The sequence below is a fragment of the Microtus pennsylvanicus genome, chromosome 12 (genome assembly GCF_037038515.1).
Source record: "Microtus pennsylvanicus isolate mMicPen1 chromosome 12, mMicPen1.hap1, whole genome shotgun sequence".
Lineage (NCBI taxonomy): Eukaryota > Metazoa > Chordata > Mammalia > Rodentia > Cricetidae > Microtus > Microtus pennsylvanicus.
This window is the reverse complement of record NC_134590.1, coordinates 87,737,116-87,753,144: the sequence shown is the minus strand read 5'-3', so window position 1 is coordinate 87,753,144 and position 16,029 is coordinate 87,737,116. Positions and strand designations below refer to the sequence as shown.

The 16,029-nt window shown below is 43.9% G+C and overlaps 1 protein-coding gene across 1 annotated transcript in view; it reads right to left on the bottom strand.

The window, feature by feature from the left end:
- The window catches only part of Efemp1 (EGF containing fibulin extracellular matrix protein 1), a 65,418-nt gene extending 49,623 nt beyond the window's left edge, over positions 1–15,795 (bottom strand). Inside the window, exons 1-4 of the mRNA XM_075942442.1 lie at positions 15,645–15,795; positions 14,395–14,484; positions 5,304–5,352; positions 4,779–5,165 (exon numbers count right to left, since the gene is read on the bottom strand). Of these exons, the coding sequence (XP_075798557.1) occupies positions 4,779–5,165; positions 5,304–5,352; positions 14,395–14,475 (517 nt within the window). The 5' untranslated portion in view covers positions 14,476–14,484; positions 15,645–15,795. The remainder of the gene's footprint in view (positions 1–4,778; positions 5,166–5,303; positions 5,353–14,394; positions 14,485–15,644) is intronic.
- Positions 15,796–16,029: the final 234 nt, after the last annotated feature.

Genomic DNA, 16,029 nt, shown 5'->3' with positions numbered 1-16,029 from the left:
CCTAATAATTTTTATTTGTAATTAAAAATTACCCAGAGAACTGAAAATTATTGTATTTTAATATGCAAAAGTCCTCGTAACATAGTCTAAATATATCTTTTGGTATTTTAATTAATTTAATAAACGTAAGATAAAATTTCATCCAGTAACCTGAAAAATAGTTAAATGACTACAACTTTCCAGTTAGACCAAGAGCACATAACATGTCTGTGACAATACTGTGAAACTGGACCCTAATATGTGACTAATAGCTTTATAAAGATATTTTTCCCTTTTCTATTAATTAAATATGTCTGTTCCTATGAGGTTTTTTTTGAGATGCTTTAAATTGAAATAAGATTATATCACTTCCCTCTTTTCTTTCCACCCTCCAGGCCCTCCCAGATATGCTCCCTCAACCCCTCCCAAGTCCTACCCTCACTCCCAAGAGGATAACCTATTTTCTTTGGTTATTATTGTCACATATACATGCACAATATATAAATACAGCCTGCTGAGTCCATTTTGTTGGTGGTGTGTCTATGATTTGGGGGTTACCCACTCTCAGTTGGTTAATGAAAAGGGGGCTCATCCCTGATAGTCAGGAAGTGGAAACAACCTAAATGTTCTTCAATAGATGGATAGAGATAAAAATGTGATTCTTAAACAGACTGGAATACTATTTACCTACAAAGAAAAATGAAAACACAAAGTTTTTAGGTAAGAGAATAGACCTAGAAAAGACTATACTGAGTAAGGACACCAGACCAAAAAGCTCCTGAACATGTTCTCTTTCATCTGTGGTTCCTAGTCCCAATCCCCATAGAGGAGGACAGGACCTAGAGTAGCCACAGTGACCACAGGTGGTGGGAGTGTGGGGTGGAAGGGTGCTGGGCTTGGAAGCTCATAGCAGGATACAGGTGATGTGAAGAGGGGAACCCCAACTGGGGAGGAGGGAGGTCAGTACAGAAGAAGGAGGGATGAAGGACAAAGAACACCAAAGTCGCTTGATAAACTTCAATGAATCATTTTATATTTACATAAAATTATACAGAATATACATCAGTGTGTGTGTCTCTGTGTTTCTCTTTGTGTGTGTGTCTGTGTGTTTTTCTCTGAATGTGTGTCTGAGTGTGTATGTGTCTGTAGTGCTTGAGTGTGGTTGTGTGCCTGCATCTGTATGTGTCTGTGTGTCTCTCTGTGTGTGTCTATGCATGTCTGTGTGTGTCTATGTGTGTCTGTGTGTGTCTCTCTGTGTGTGTCTGTATGTGTGTCTCTGTGTATGCCTATATGTGTGTGTATGTGTGTGTGTCTTAAAAGAAGTTAAACCACTCTGACTGCAGTGTTCCCCATAAGAATCACAGACGAACAAAAACCTTGGTAACTGGGTATAAGAAACCTCCTTTTGTCTGCTATATTCATCCATGGGTCTCTGATCCTACTGCACGTACTGGCTTTGTGGGAGCCTAGGCAGTTTGGATGCTCAACTTACTAGACCTGGATGGAGGTGGGGGTTCCTTGGACTTCCCACAGGGCAGGGAACCCTGATTGCTCTTCGGGCTGATGAGGGGGGGGACCTAATTGGGGGAAGGGGAGGGAAATGGGAGGCGGTGGGGGGGAAGGGACAGAAATCTTTAATAAATAAATAAATTAAAAAAAAAGAAACCTCCTTTTGAATGGTTGGTCATGGTAGTCCAAGTGATTCCTAAAAGATATAGATTATTAATGTAGCCATTGGTTGCCTCTTAGGACTTGAGGTTTGCTTCCATTGATGAAAACACCATACGTTGAGGGCACATGACCCAGATGACTCAAGCTGGATCTGACCTGAAAACCTCTTTCCTGTTGTCTCGCCTTCATGGTACAGACAATACTATGCAAGCTTCCAAGGGAGTGTAGCAATTAAACAGTTCTACCCAGGTGCAGCACCTAGGAACCATGGCAATGATCAGAAAGACACCCATAAAGATGCAGTATGTGATGCTGACATGTTGGTGGTAACCAGCAGCTGTCTAATGGGACTTAAAGCCCATGCAACAGGAGGAAAGTCATGCCAATCCTATAAGCCTGGCCAGCTTCCCAGGGCTAGTGACCTTATGCGTATTAGGAAAGAATCAACTACATCACTTGGTTAGTCCAACACAATTCCTTACTACACTCCAAATCTTATCCTTACACAGGTAAGTGTAGTTACCACTCTTCACCTTAGAGCAAATGGAGACTATCAGAGAAAAACACAACTGGACACGATGCAGAGGTCAACATACTGTGGTGAGCCTAGCACCTACATGATGGGGGAGTGTCATATATCAATCTGTTGATTTCATTAGCTAAGCAATAAACTGCTAGGCCCATTGGATAGGCCCACCCTTAGGTGGGTGGAGTAAACAGAACAGAATGCCGGGAGGAAGAGGAAGTGAGGTCAGACTCCGCAGCTCTCCTCTCCAGAGCAGACGCTTCAGAGAGACGCCATGCCCCAGCTCCGACCCAGGATGAACTTAGGCTAGAATCTTCCCGGTAAGACCGGTGCTCACAGATTATTAGAGATGGGTTGATTGGGATATCAGAATTAGCCAGTAAGGGCTAGAGCTAAGGGCCAAAGCAGTGTTTAAAAGAATACAGTGTCCGTGTAATTATTTCGGGGCATAAGCTAGCCGGGCAGGTGGCTTGGGTTTGGGGGACGCAATCCCGCCGCCGCCCCTATTACTACACCTACAGACACATCTGCATCACAGTTCCCGGAGCTGTGGGGATAGCGACAGCGAAAGGATTGCTAAAGCCAGAACACCAGGGCATCTGCTGTCAAACAGCGTCTCCTAGAAATGGCTGAACAAGCCAGACTGGAACAACGGCAATATCAATGAGCATGCTAACAAGGATGGGGAAAGTTTCAAGGGGTCCCACCCCAGGACATAGAAACACAGGTAACTAGTCTAACTATTTTAAAGGAAAATTACATAGGATCTGATTTTCACTGTTCACAAGTGTGTTTCTACTATACCTGATGTATGTTTTGGAATTGTTGTAATCTAAAATGTCTTCATTCAGTTTTAGACATTGGTCCTGAATTCAGCCAGAAGTATTAATGATGAACCATGAGCTACTTTGATAAATAGCCCACTATTCATCTGTTCTTCCCCCAGGTATCATTAAAGTATACAATACCCAAAGGGCTAAAAGTAACTCAGAATGAATGTAAAAATCTAAACAACTTCACCAAAGATATTTTATTTCAGATAAAATACCACCAAAACTTTCAAGTTAATGTATTTAAATAACTCAGCTAAAAGATGGAATATCTGAAACAAACTGAAGGCATTTTTCCACCAGTATTCATCCGAATACATATATTCTCATATAACCTCATCAGTTTATCTCATTGTCATAATTCTAAATTAGATACCAAAATACCAAGCAGATGCTGAAGCATTTATCATCAATACTGGAATTCTGACTCATGACAGTAACAAAAAACAGATGCTCTTCTGAGGTCCCCTGAAAGGTGACACCGTCACTGCATGAGTTTGCTCTTGATGTGGGGTGACTTAAAATTTGCCCACAAAATATCAAATAATAAAAACCAGAACAGGGTGGATTCCTCACTTAACTTAGAAGCCATTGAAAAGCTCCTGTTTCTATTTTGAAGACAGAACAAACCACTAGGAAAGAGACCATGTCCCTGATGCTTGATGGTACTACGTCTTGAGAGATTCATGACCTCATTCACAACCAGGCAGAAGGGCAGGGCTCCTAAGCCCCATCCCTTGCCCAGTGTGGATGGTGATGACAGGCCTGCCCATCCTAGGGGATCTACCTACTCATCCCCTAGCAATGTGAAAGGAGTCTGGGATCTCGTAGAATCCGTTCTCAATAAAAGAATCATCACACGAGCAGTTCTGAGAGAATTTGCCAAGAAGGAATAAGCAAACAATCTTTTAGCACAGTCCAGTTAGTTAACATCGTACATATCTTCAAAGCCTAAGATTCTTATCGCCTTGCTAGCATGACCCCTCAGCTGTTTCTACAATATGCAGTGATGTGTACTCTGTGGAAATAAACTGAGAAGCCCAGGCATATGGTGCCGTGGTGCATGCAACAGAAATAAAATGTGTTGAAATGAGACCTTTAAAAGAAACAGCCTCATGAATGCAGAGCTGCCCTCCAAGGTGGAGATTTCCTCTGATTGGGGAAAATAAATTAGTGGTAACTCCAACGGCAAAAAAAAAAAAAAAAAAAAAAAAAAGGTTAAGAAACCAAAGGGGGACATTTATGGAGTAGGTCAACAGCACAGTTTCAAATTCCAAACAAATAACCGGACCCCTCGCCCAACAGCCATGACTCTGGCACCTCCCTGCTTGGGCTTAAAAACCAGCTCTGTACCTAACACCTGTGACCTCCACTTCTCAAACTTGGCTGCATACTGGAACCGCACTGGGAGCTTTAAAGAAATATTGATGCCTGGAATTCATCCTGAGGGAGTGTTGTTTAATTGTGCTAGGGCGTGGCTTGGCCACTGAGAAGCGTTAAAAGGCTCCTAAGTGATTATAAATAGAGCAGTGAGTTGGGAACCACTGGTGAAGTTTCGAAGGCACAGCTTCCTCATCTGTAAAATAATAATAATGACTTCACGAGCAAGTATCTTTTGGGAATATTGCAGTGATGGTATATGCTACTGTGGACAAGGCACTTATCACCCTGTCCTGTGTGGGAAGCCCTTGATCAATGTGAGCTATTACATCCTCACCAGGAGGTGCCCTTGGGCAAGAACTTACTTGTCAGTACACGTCACGCACGCTCACCTTGACACACGTTATGCTCACTCTGCTCGTAGCCTGCTGCACACTGGATCCGGTGGGAAGGGTTGGTAGCCATACGCTGAGGGTCAGCTGGGTTCCTCCGGATGACAAAATTATTTCGGCCGGTCTGTACTTCAGGGCCAGCAACGGCAGTGGCGCTGGCTATCACACCGCCTCCAGGCATCACACCGCTGGTTGCCACGCTACTGGCAGTTATGCTTCCGGTAGCGGCCCCCGATGGTACTTCCGCGGCTGGTGTTTCTTGCTGAGGTTGTTCGTTATTGACAATAATTTGGGCTGTCTTAGGAAGGCAGAGGTATCCTCCATAGTGGTTGACACATTTCATGCCACCTTTGCAAGCGTCTGGGACAATGTCACATTCATCAATATCTGTAGTCAGTGATAAAATAAGTCAGCAAGCTTCTCAGTGGATAGAGTGTGGGTTAGCAAGCAAGGACTAGGAAGGGAAATGCGTGAGACGGAGACAGGGAGCTGTTCGTGGACAGCGAGGCTTTGAAGCAAGCTTACCTTTGCACTGCTGTCTTACGGGGTCCCACTCATATCCGTCGGTGCATTGCTGTAAAGAAAATACCAGACATGGAGCCAGGAAACAATGAATGGCTTCCCTAAGAAGCTACTGTGAAAGGGCTATCTGAGGCTTGCAACCCTAGAGAAACGAGATGGGCAGTTAGTTCCACATTCTCCTAAGACACATATGGCTAACGGGCAGCTTAGGGGTCCCTTCTTTTCCTTCAGTTGGCCTGATTCCATGGTGTGTTTGGGACAGTTGTCCATCAACATCTTCTTAGAATTCCTTTCTCTCTTTCAAGACTGCTCACCCCAAATATTTCTGAATTTCTGACTGATATTTTTTGTCGCTCCCTCCTCACTTTGCATTATAAACTTCACACACACACACACACAAAAAAAAAAAAAACAACCAAAACCAAGATTGAAAAAAAAAGTCCACTGGGCTCCCTGTTTTCTCCCATCCTGAATTCTTGCATCGCTCTAACTCTTCCTGAGGAGCTGTGTGGTAGAACCCAGCCCACTGCTGCTCAGGTCCTGTGCACAACATAGCTGTTCCTCTCCGCAGGCTAGTGGAGCCTAGTTCAAGCTGTTGGGCTTCTCAGTCACGCCCCACGTGGTTGATTCAAGTCAAGTAAACTCGACCCCCATCATCTAGGTCACACATTCTTTTCCCAACCGCAACACTCCTTCCTCTCTGACCTCCTTGGGTAACAGAGACATCCTGACAGCCACTGTGTACTATGGACTACTCATCAACGACCTGGCCTGCAGCCCTTCTCCTTCCTCTGAAACACATCTGAAGGGACCCTTCGCTCTGCCACGTGGGCCTGAGCTCTCCTGAGAGCCCCGACTGTCTGTCTGTGGCAGGGGTCCTTGGATCTCAGAGCTTCCCTCATGCCTTGTATTTGTCTGTTAATGTCTCTCCCATTAATTATCTCAGCATCTCTCCTCAAATTCCAGATATTAAAACATTTGCGACAGTGCTGTGACTAGAAGGGGGTACCACTGAAGAAGATCACCCTTTGGGGGGGGGCTCTACCCTTGCTGCTGCTTTCTCCATCCCTACACTGTCCTCTGGTCTCCATTGGGGAGGTTTTTGGGTTCACCAGGAGTTCTGACTGTCTGCTGACTTGGTTCTGGGTCAGGTGCTCCCCTGAACTTGGACTGGACTCCATAGCCCTAAAGCAATGGACTCTTACTCTTTCTGACAACTTCCTTCCCCAGAAGGAAGATGGATGCTGGAAACCTCTTAACAGATTTTCTATTTTATGTCAGAACTCTTCCAGGCTGTACTGGCAAGTAGTTAAAGGGTCTGCTCCCAGAGTCCTTTTCGACCGTAGGAAGGGCTTTCCTCTCTGCCACCCACGTAATGCTTACGCCATCATGCTACTAAAATTCCACTCCATGAAGCCTATTTTTCTGACTGGCCGGAAACTGCAGCGTTTCTCTGCGGGAGATAACAAATCTTCCTCTATTCTAGACAGACACCCTGCTCTAATCACATGAGAATAGCGCTTATTTTTCCTAAATCGGTGTCTCCAGATTCTCTTCCTTTGACCCCAGCTCCTCGGATCTCAAAGTGGCTCACTGCTGCCCCCTCCTCCCCTGTGAGAGAGCTTCTCTGCGAATTCTTCCTGTTTCTCTGCTTCCGGCCCTTTTTTTCTGGTCTCCACGTGAACATTCTTTTCAGGGCCTTCCCTTTCCCTGTGGGCTGCCCTCCAGGATTTCCCTCCAGGGCTGTTCCGGAACCTGGCAGTTCATGGTGCTGCTGGTTCCTACGCAATTTCATTCTGTGTCCAACCAGCAGGCTCCTAAACTTTGTCTGTAGTCTCCAGATTCTCTTCAGTCACACCTTCTCCCTTCCCCTTCTCTCCAGGAACTACACACCCGAGACATGAAGGTCTGCGTCCTTCCCCCACCCCTTGGATCCCTGTATCTCTCAGTTGCTGAAACTGCCCAAACTGGCTCCAGGCCAAGGGGCCTCCTGCGTCTCTGCTCAGATGCAGAACTTCACTGGATGCTCTGCCTTTCTCAGGGTTGAATGTAATCGTGTTACTTAAGTGTGTGTCATTTGTTTATGGGCTGCATGTTTATGTTTCTTGGCTTGGGCTTATGAGCCACATGTATGCCACTTATATTTAGATGCCATTCTGTATTCCAAGAAAAAAAAACGAAATAGAACCTGTAGTTACTGTAATTGAGTGCTGTGTACCTGATTTTAAGATATGAGTATGCGCACAGGTGGGTATGTATATATGTTTCAAACATTTTAAGACACAGAGATTTTTGCTCAGACACACGGGACATTCACAAACAATGGCCTGTGCTTGCTTACATCATAAATGTTAACTTCTCTTTCACAGTGACTTTAGGTGATCTCCATGCTATCTATACGTATGTCTGCTAGATATTTGGATACAACGTGCATGCTTTCTGTGTTTCAAATATGACTTATTCAGCTTTCATTTAAAAGATTGTTGTTTGCAAGATTTTATTAAAAATTAGGCATAAAAGTCATCAAATTAAAAAGAGACATAAAGGTTATGTATACAAAATATATAAATCCATTTTAATCTTTGCTCATAACAAAGGTTAGAAAGGATATTGTCTTTAGACAAGAGATTTTTATATGGGAAATTTATGAAAGATGGTTATAATGTAGGTGAAACATAATTCATTATAAGTGCTATGGCCAAAACTCTAAGTATCGAGATAAAAATCAATGTTCTAGTTCTCTATCTTGTTACAATAAGTTTTCCTGAAGCATATGCTTTAATTCTACTGTTTTCATGTGTGTGTGGTATGCATGTATGTGTGTAAGTTTGCTCATGTGTAGGTGTATGTGTGCGTGCATACATGTTTGTGGGAGCCGGAAGCTGAGGCCATGAATGATCTCAGTTATTTGTTTACCTTATTCAATGAGGCAGAGTCTCTCTATAATACCCAGAGCTCCCTGATATGGGTAGTCTCACCACCATCTCTAGTCTACCTTATGACGGATGCAGACTCTCTCAATAACACCCAGAGCTCCCTGATATGGGTAGTTCCACTAGCCCACCTGCTCTGGGGAACTTATGGGTATTTCTTTCCAGTGCTGATATTATAGACACATTTGCCCAGCACTTATGTGGTTCTGGGGATCCAAATGATTGTCTTCACACTTGCATGGCAGATGACTAAACCATCTCCCCAGCCTCTAGCTTCCTGAAGTATTAGTTTTTCTCTTAATAATACTTACAAAAGCTAGATTTGGGGTTTATTTAATTTATTTATTTATGCATATGTGTGTAGGCTCATGTGTGCCATGGTTCATGTATGGAAGTCAGAGGAAAATTTTGGGGGCTCAGTTCTCCCTTTCTACTAAATGCAACCTGGGATTGAATGCAGTTTGTCAGGCATGGCAGCAAGCGCCTTTACCTACCGAAAATCTCACTGTCCAAAAATTTTATTATAGTAAGTGAGATATTTAAAATCTGTGATTTGATTTCTTCAAATGGTAAACATGTTTTCCTATTGTATGAAGCCTTCACTTGCTGGTACTGTCTTAACACTAGGAAAGGTTCTGATGTGAAAGAGTCTTACTACTGAGATATTCCTGCTAAGTTACATACTAATTATCAAACTTACTCTGGTAGACAAATAATTAAATCTACTTATTAATTTGACCCCTTATATGAATTTTTATTGTAACTATGATCCTCAGTCCTCCAGAGGGCTAATTCAATAAACAGCTATCATCAGCAAATTGTGAGTTTTGCCTGTGGATAGTGAAGATGATGAGAAGATTTCACTAAGCAAAAGAAGAGCCCTCCAGTCTAGAGGGAGAGCCTTGTGCTTCCTTATTTCTTCATTTCTGCTATCTGTAAAAGACACTTGAAATTTAGCTTGGTACATTCCTAATACTAAGGTAAATATTATATTGTATCCTTAATTAAATCATGCTTTTGATGTAGCTGTTTACTTACTCAGACCCCTTACCCTACTTGGACTAACTTTACATCTTTAAACATCTCAAATGTTTCACTGTCTTTGAAAAGGATAAAAGAAATCTAATTTGAAATTGACCAAAATTTATTTTAAATCTTCTGAAAGAAACTCTATTTGTGGGGTATCTATAATTTAATCCAAACTCTTAAACCAAATCCCAACCTTTTCTAATTAAAAAAAATAGTAACTGAGTCCAACCACTTAGATTTCTCCTCTTCTGCCTTTTATTCAAATTGCTACAGTTGGGAATAACTAAAGATTTGAAATGACCTTTTCTAGACTACATTACAGCAACTATTTTCTTCATTTACTTTATCTTTACTTCAAGATGTTCTATACTGGTGATGGTGGTGCATGCCTTGAATCCCAGTACCTGGGAGGCAGAGGCAGGTGGATGTCTGTGAGTTCAAGGCTTGTCTGGTCTACAGAGCTATATCCAAGACAGCAAGAGCTACACAGAGAAACCCTTTCTTGACAAAAACAAACCAAAATAAAACAAAAAAAAAATAGGTAACAGAGAAACTTGTGCCCCTATCTCCAGGGTCACCTCTCTGTTCATTGCTCTGGGAAGGGCAGCCAAACTACATCAGCTTCCTTTTAGTGAGTCTGGGGATTTACTATACCCACCCCTACTTAAAAAAAACAGCACTCAGGAGGCAGAGACAGGCAGATCTCTATGAGTTCAAAGCCAGCCTGGCCTATAGCAAGAGTTCCAGGACAGGCTCCAAAGCTACAGAGAAACCCTGTCTCGAAAAACCAAAAGAGAAAAAAAGATAAAGATGTACTATGTTTTTGATTATTTTAATATGGGACATAGTACTACTTTTGCATCAGCTATTAAGAACAGGACAAAAATCAAACCAGGTTATGGTGACTAATTAAGATGATTCAGGAATTTCTTCTATCACAGCTTTAGTAACAACTTCTCTCTCCCAAGACCCAGCTTTCTGACTATTCTAGGAATGACCTTCCTGGCAATGGAACACATGGAACAATATTTCTCATGTTCCTTCAAAAGCTGTTCGACAAGTGATAGCAGTGTTGCCAGCACTTCAGCAATGAGTGTGGACAGGTCCAAAGGCTATCTTACCTCTAACTCTGGGATAGCCCCCCTCACACTCGGCAGGAGACAACCAGATTGAACATGGTGTCCAGTATCTTAATCCCCTCCATTGAAAGTTATTCCTCATTTCTTTTTATATAAATAAAAAGTTAGGAACATTAGAACCTGGACCAACTGCTGCCCATGTGGTTTTGTTTCCTTTTACACTCATAGTTCATTCTGTATACATTCCCCTAGGCTTACAGACTCCAAGCAATCAGGGGTTACTAGGGACACACCCTTTATGATGAATGCCCGTTAGCTAAGTGCCAAGCCCCATCCTCAAGATTCTCCCCTCAACATCTTATTCCTTCAGCAAAAATGCAAGACATTCCCCCCTCCCCTGCTGCCCATGAAGCAGAGCCAGCCTGACACACATGTGTACTGTGGAATACTCATCAACCACATGCATGGTAGCCCCTCTTTCTAAAACCTGTATGTGCAGAAGGGACCTTGCCCAGGCTGCCACATGAGAGACTGCAGGATGCTGCTTATCTGTGTATAGCATTAGGGTCTGAAATGCTCTCAGAATAGAGCCTCAGTCACGCTGCAAGCCCCCTACATATCTCCTCCACACTCTGAACCCCAAACTTGTCACCGAGTATGTAGCTTCCCTGACATCCTGACTTTGAGTTCACCCCCAGGTCTGGCCCTAGCTCTAGGTTTTCACTGAACAACCACCAAGCAGCTGCTCACACCAGGCTTTGTCCCAGGCCTGGGAATTCAAGATGGTGAAGACCTTGTCATTTTCCTCTGACAGCTCATGGGCCAGAAGAGCAGGTGGGTAGGGAATGAGTTATACCGATTTGCTAGGGGTGCTTTTGTGTGGAAGGAGACAGGAGGAAAGTTCTTGCAGAGAAAGTGAGAGTGAACAAGGATTTAGTGAAGGACAAATTTTCCCTAGGGAGCTGTGGAAATTCTAGGAATGGGGATCACTATGAACATAGTCATGAAATTATTGAGGAGGCAAAAAGTTTGGATTTGAGGTCAGCAAGGCCAGCTGGGCTGAACCAGGAAGTCTTCCTTCTCCTTGAGAGTGAGGAACTAGATTCTACCCTGAACGTAGGATTCCCAGGTTTTACTAGGCCTCCAAATCACTTGGTGTGCTAGTTGAAGGAGACTCTTCGGCTCTCAAGGATCTGACTCTGTCAGTCTAGATAGGATGCCTGGAATCTGATTCTTTGGCAAGTACTTCAGACAATGGCTATGCAGGTTGTCTATAGATTATACTCTGAGAAGTACTTCAGACAATGGCCATGAAGGTCGTTTGTAGATTACATCTGAGAAACACCACTAGAGAAGGTAAGAAGCCTCGGTAGAATTTTTAAACTCAGGAAGGAGTTTGAGTAGATGGTATCTGAGAAAGTCAAAGTGAAGAAGATGCTTCAGGCAGACTACAAAAGTAGAGCAGACAAATTCATTAACTAGAAGTGAGAACTGACTGTGCACAGAAATGCTTAGCATGTACCTGGCTGGTGGAGGCACCCAGGTCAAGTCAGCTGTTTTAGTGACACATGAAACCTACTAGGGTGAAAACTCAGCTCATATTATCCCTTACACTGATTTGTCTCAGTTTTTCTAACACTGTTTAAGGCACCACCATCAAGCTCTTATCACTCTTCCATGTCTGTATTACCATGTGAGCCTTCCTGGCCTCTCAAAGAGGCAAGATTCCTTACGCTTACATTTGGTGCACAGTAGCCACGCTGGTCAGGTTTACAACCCCACCAATGACCTCACAATGACTCAGACATGCACAGTCCCTCTTCCCCATCCACTCTACAATCACTTCCACGTGTCTTAGAGACCGTGCCAGGCCTTCCTAGAACAATCTGAGCTCACAACCTCCATTGAGAGGCTGTGCCGGCCTTCCTATAACAGTCGATCTCAGAACCTCCATCAAGAGGCTGTGCGGGCCTTCCTATAACAATTGATCTCAAACCTCCATCGAGAGCCAACATTAAGTTATTCTCTTCTACATTAGCACTGACCTTAACCATTTTTGCCTTTCCATGTCTTTGGTGATTTGTATAATCTATGATAATTTTGTTTAGAAGCCTTGTAGTTTTCAACAGTATCTTCCCCAACATAGAGGGCTGAATTGTCTCAATAAACCAATAACTCTAACCACTTTTGATAGTGAAAAGGTTGTTTATGTAGATATTTGTCCAATAGTAGTTTAGCGAACCCAATTATCTCTAATATGAAAGGGGAACATAAGACTGTCTCTTTTATAGATACCAGTCTTTCAAATCATGTCAAGATGGCAGTTCATTTGATGATGGCGTGATGAATAAGGAAAACTTGCAGTGTAAGGTATTTATCACATTACATTAGTGCATTAAATATGGCTCTACTATGAAACATGTCTGCCTAGAACAAAGTTGGTTTCCCTACTTGCTGGCTGTGTAACCTTCAATCAAGTGGATAACCTTTCTGTTCTTCCATCCCACCATCAACAGGATAGCGCCACTCACCCCACACTTGGCTGCAAGGGAGCAGAGATTGTGTTCACACTGATGTGACTAAGCCTGGCTAATCACTTCTGCTCTCTGAGACATCAGTTATTAGACATACACATCTTACAAGAGGATAGACTTTTATCTCTCAGCACAAAGAGGGCATCCTATCTGGAAGGCCTTCATAATAACAACCCTAAAACTGTAGGATTGTAACTCACAATGGATGCTTTCTGCTACAAAGAAATAAGATTTAGGAGATTGGAAAAACGAGGAGGTATAAGATAAGCAATTCTAAAAGCAGTAATAACTGCCTAGGAGATTGAGATGGACAGATGATGCATGCAAGGCCAGGCTGGTCTACACGGTGATTTCTAGGACAGAGTCTCAGGAAAAAGGAGCAAACTCTTTTATTAGATGAATAATAGCTTACTTAGAAGGGAGTGAGTTTATCCTGAGTAGCAAAACATTTTCATTTGAAGATAAACAGTATGTTTTCATTTTTCTTTATTTTCATGTTAACAAGGTATTTTCACTAACCGATTTTGTTAACAGTTGATGTGAACAGCAGAAAGGAACATCTGCTGAATGGGCAATAATGTTATAGGGATAACATAATGCAAAAGTGAGATAATGTTTATTATTAGTAATTGATATTAGCTCACTTCTGAGTTTTATTATAAAAACATTTGCATTCTTTTTAGGAGGATTACTTAATTTTAAAAATTGGAAAGAAGCAGAAAAATATGTTTTTCATATACTCAACCCAGGACACATGTCATTCATCTCACAACCCTGAGTTAGAAAACACCAAACAGCGGACCCAGCACCTCATCACAGTGAGGTGAGCCCTGGCCTGGTCTCTCCTCACACACTGGGCAGTGGGTGGGGCCAGATGATGTTTTAAATATTTTATCAACCATTGGCTATACTGGTGCAGCTAATTAATTGATCAGATTTGACTGAGAAATGCCAGAGATGCTGACAGAGGTTACAAGCCCAGGAGGCACACAGTGTATTTTAAATCCTCGTTAGCAAATGCTGTCTCCTGCTGACAGAGAAACTCTTTGCAGGGTTCTGAAGTGACAGTCTCCATGAATTCAATAAAGATCACCCATAAGGACAGTGGGCACAGGCACAGATGAGACAGTGTCCTTACCCGATACATTCTTATTTGACTTGAGTGTTCCTCGCATGCATTGATTTCATCTGCATGTACCCAGGCTTCCAAATTCCTCAAACTCATCGATTCACTGAGAGTCATAGAAACATAGAGCTTACACGGATGAAGATATGAAAGTGCTCATTTCGGGTCTTTCGCAAATCCTTCTATGTTGTTTCCCATCTCATCTGAGAATCTGAATGCACCCTTGAAAGGACCCAAAGTTTATCAGTAATCCCCAATCTGAGTTATATTAAAGTGTTTAAGTTACTTTGCTTTACAGAACACAGCGCTCTTCCCCTGGCAGAGGTGGGTAAAGGCTGTGTCACAGACTACCTACCACTCAATACACTTATCTCAAATTCCATCGCCCCTCACCGTGTATGTGATGGTTTCCTCGGTGTCCTGTGACTTGACCATCAGCAGAGTCAGCAAAGTTAGGAAAAGGGTTTGCAACATCGTGACTTTCTAAGGAAAACACAAAGGTATGTTTAGTGTCTGCTGCCTGGAAAATCAAAACTTCTGCAGTGAAGAAACAAGCAAGAGAGGGAGGGTGGAGAGCCCAAGATACCCAGCGTCCAATCTGCTTTCTCACCCCTGCCCCCAGCCACCGAGAGGAGAAACTGCAGCACCTCATTTATTATTTTTCATTCATCCTGAACCAAGGATGTTCAGCGTCTATTTATACCGCACCTACGCATTAGGCTCCAAAACGGGAGTCAAAAAGGGGTTGTATAATATGACGACTGTGCGACCCCCGTTCTCCCCCGCGGAGGAGAAAATGGGCAGCACCTGTCTGTTCTGTGGAATCTTAGAATACCCACATGGTTCACCTCTAGCTAGTGAAGCTCTTACCCAGCTCAGTAAAAATACCTGCAAACAAATATGGCCTCAGACTTTCTCCCCCCCCCCCCCCCGCACACCGCACCCCAAAAGTCCAAAATACCCAAACAAAACTAGATGAGCGATCTCCAAGTTTCTGGTAGAAATTATCACAGAGCTTCTCACTCCCCGCAGGGCTACTTCTCATGTCCCCTCTCTTGAAGCACCTTTTCCATCGCGCCCTCAATTTTGTTTCTAAACTCAGGGCATCAGAGATCAGCCACTCAAAGTCACTGATCCCTTGTCCCTTCGTCCCAAGGTCTCAAAATGTGCTACACACTAGTCTAGGCTGCGTAGGCTCGGACATCGGACTGCACCGCAACATTGGGTACCGGTTTTTGGGTGCCTGGTTTGGTGCCTGCAGGGAGTTGAGCTCCGCTTTCTTAGATGTAAACTACTAGGCGCCTGTCAGCGTGAATCGCTGAATGCTTCAGTTTTCACCCAGGCGCTGCGCAATCCAGGTGCCTCTCAGATCTTGCACATCCGTCGCTGAACTTTGGAGACCATGGTCACCAGCAAAACTCTCGGGGTTGGTAGCCCGTGCACACACTCTGCCCATCCCAACAGATGTCACCCAAGTACTGGCATAGGCTGACAGTTTGCATTCCCAGACCCTCACCTCCACCTCCCTCTCCTCTGCCCGGTTGCACAGACTGTGATAGTTCTTGGGTCACCCCACCACACTCCCTGGTGCAGCCACCGCGGGAGCAGCGCGCACCCTGCGACTTCGGCTTTGGGGCTCCTACCTGCGGGGGACCGCGCCGCTCTCCTGCCCTGGCAGTGAAGGAGTGCGCAGGGGAGGGCCGCCCGGTGGGTCTGAAATGGCGAGGTCTGGCAGCAGCAGCAGCCACAGGAGGAGGAGAAAGGGAGGAGAAGTAGGGCGAAGGAGGGCGGAGGAGAGAGAGGGAGGCGCAAGCGCCCAGCCCAGGCTGCAGCCCGCGGGAAAGCGCGCCCCTCGGCGTTGGGGTCTGGGGGTGTTCAGCTGTTCTCTGTGGTCGGCCCCTCTGTCTTCAGATTCACAAGGATTTGAGACATGATGCCAAATATCACCCCCATAGAGGGTTTTTTTTTTTTTAGGTTCTACAGAAATGGCTTAATATATTTTTTTAATCTCAAGAAGTGATTCCTGGG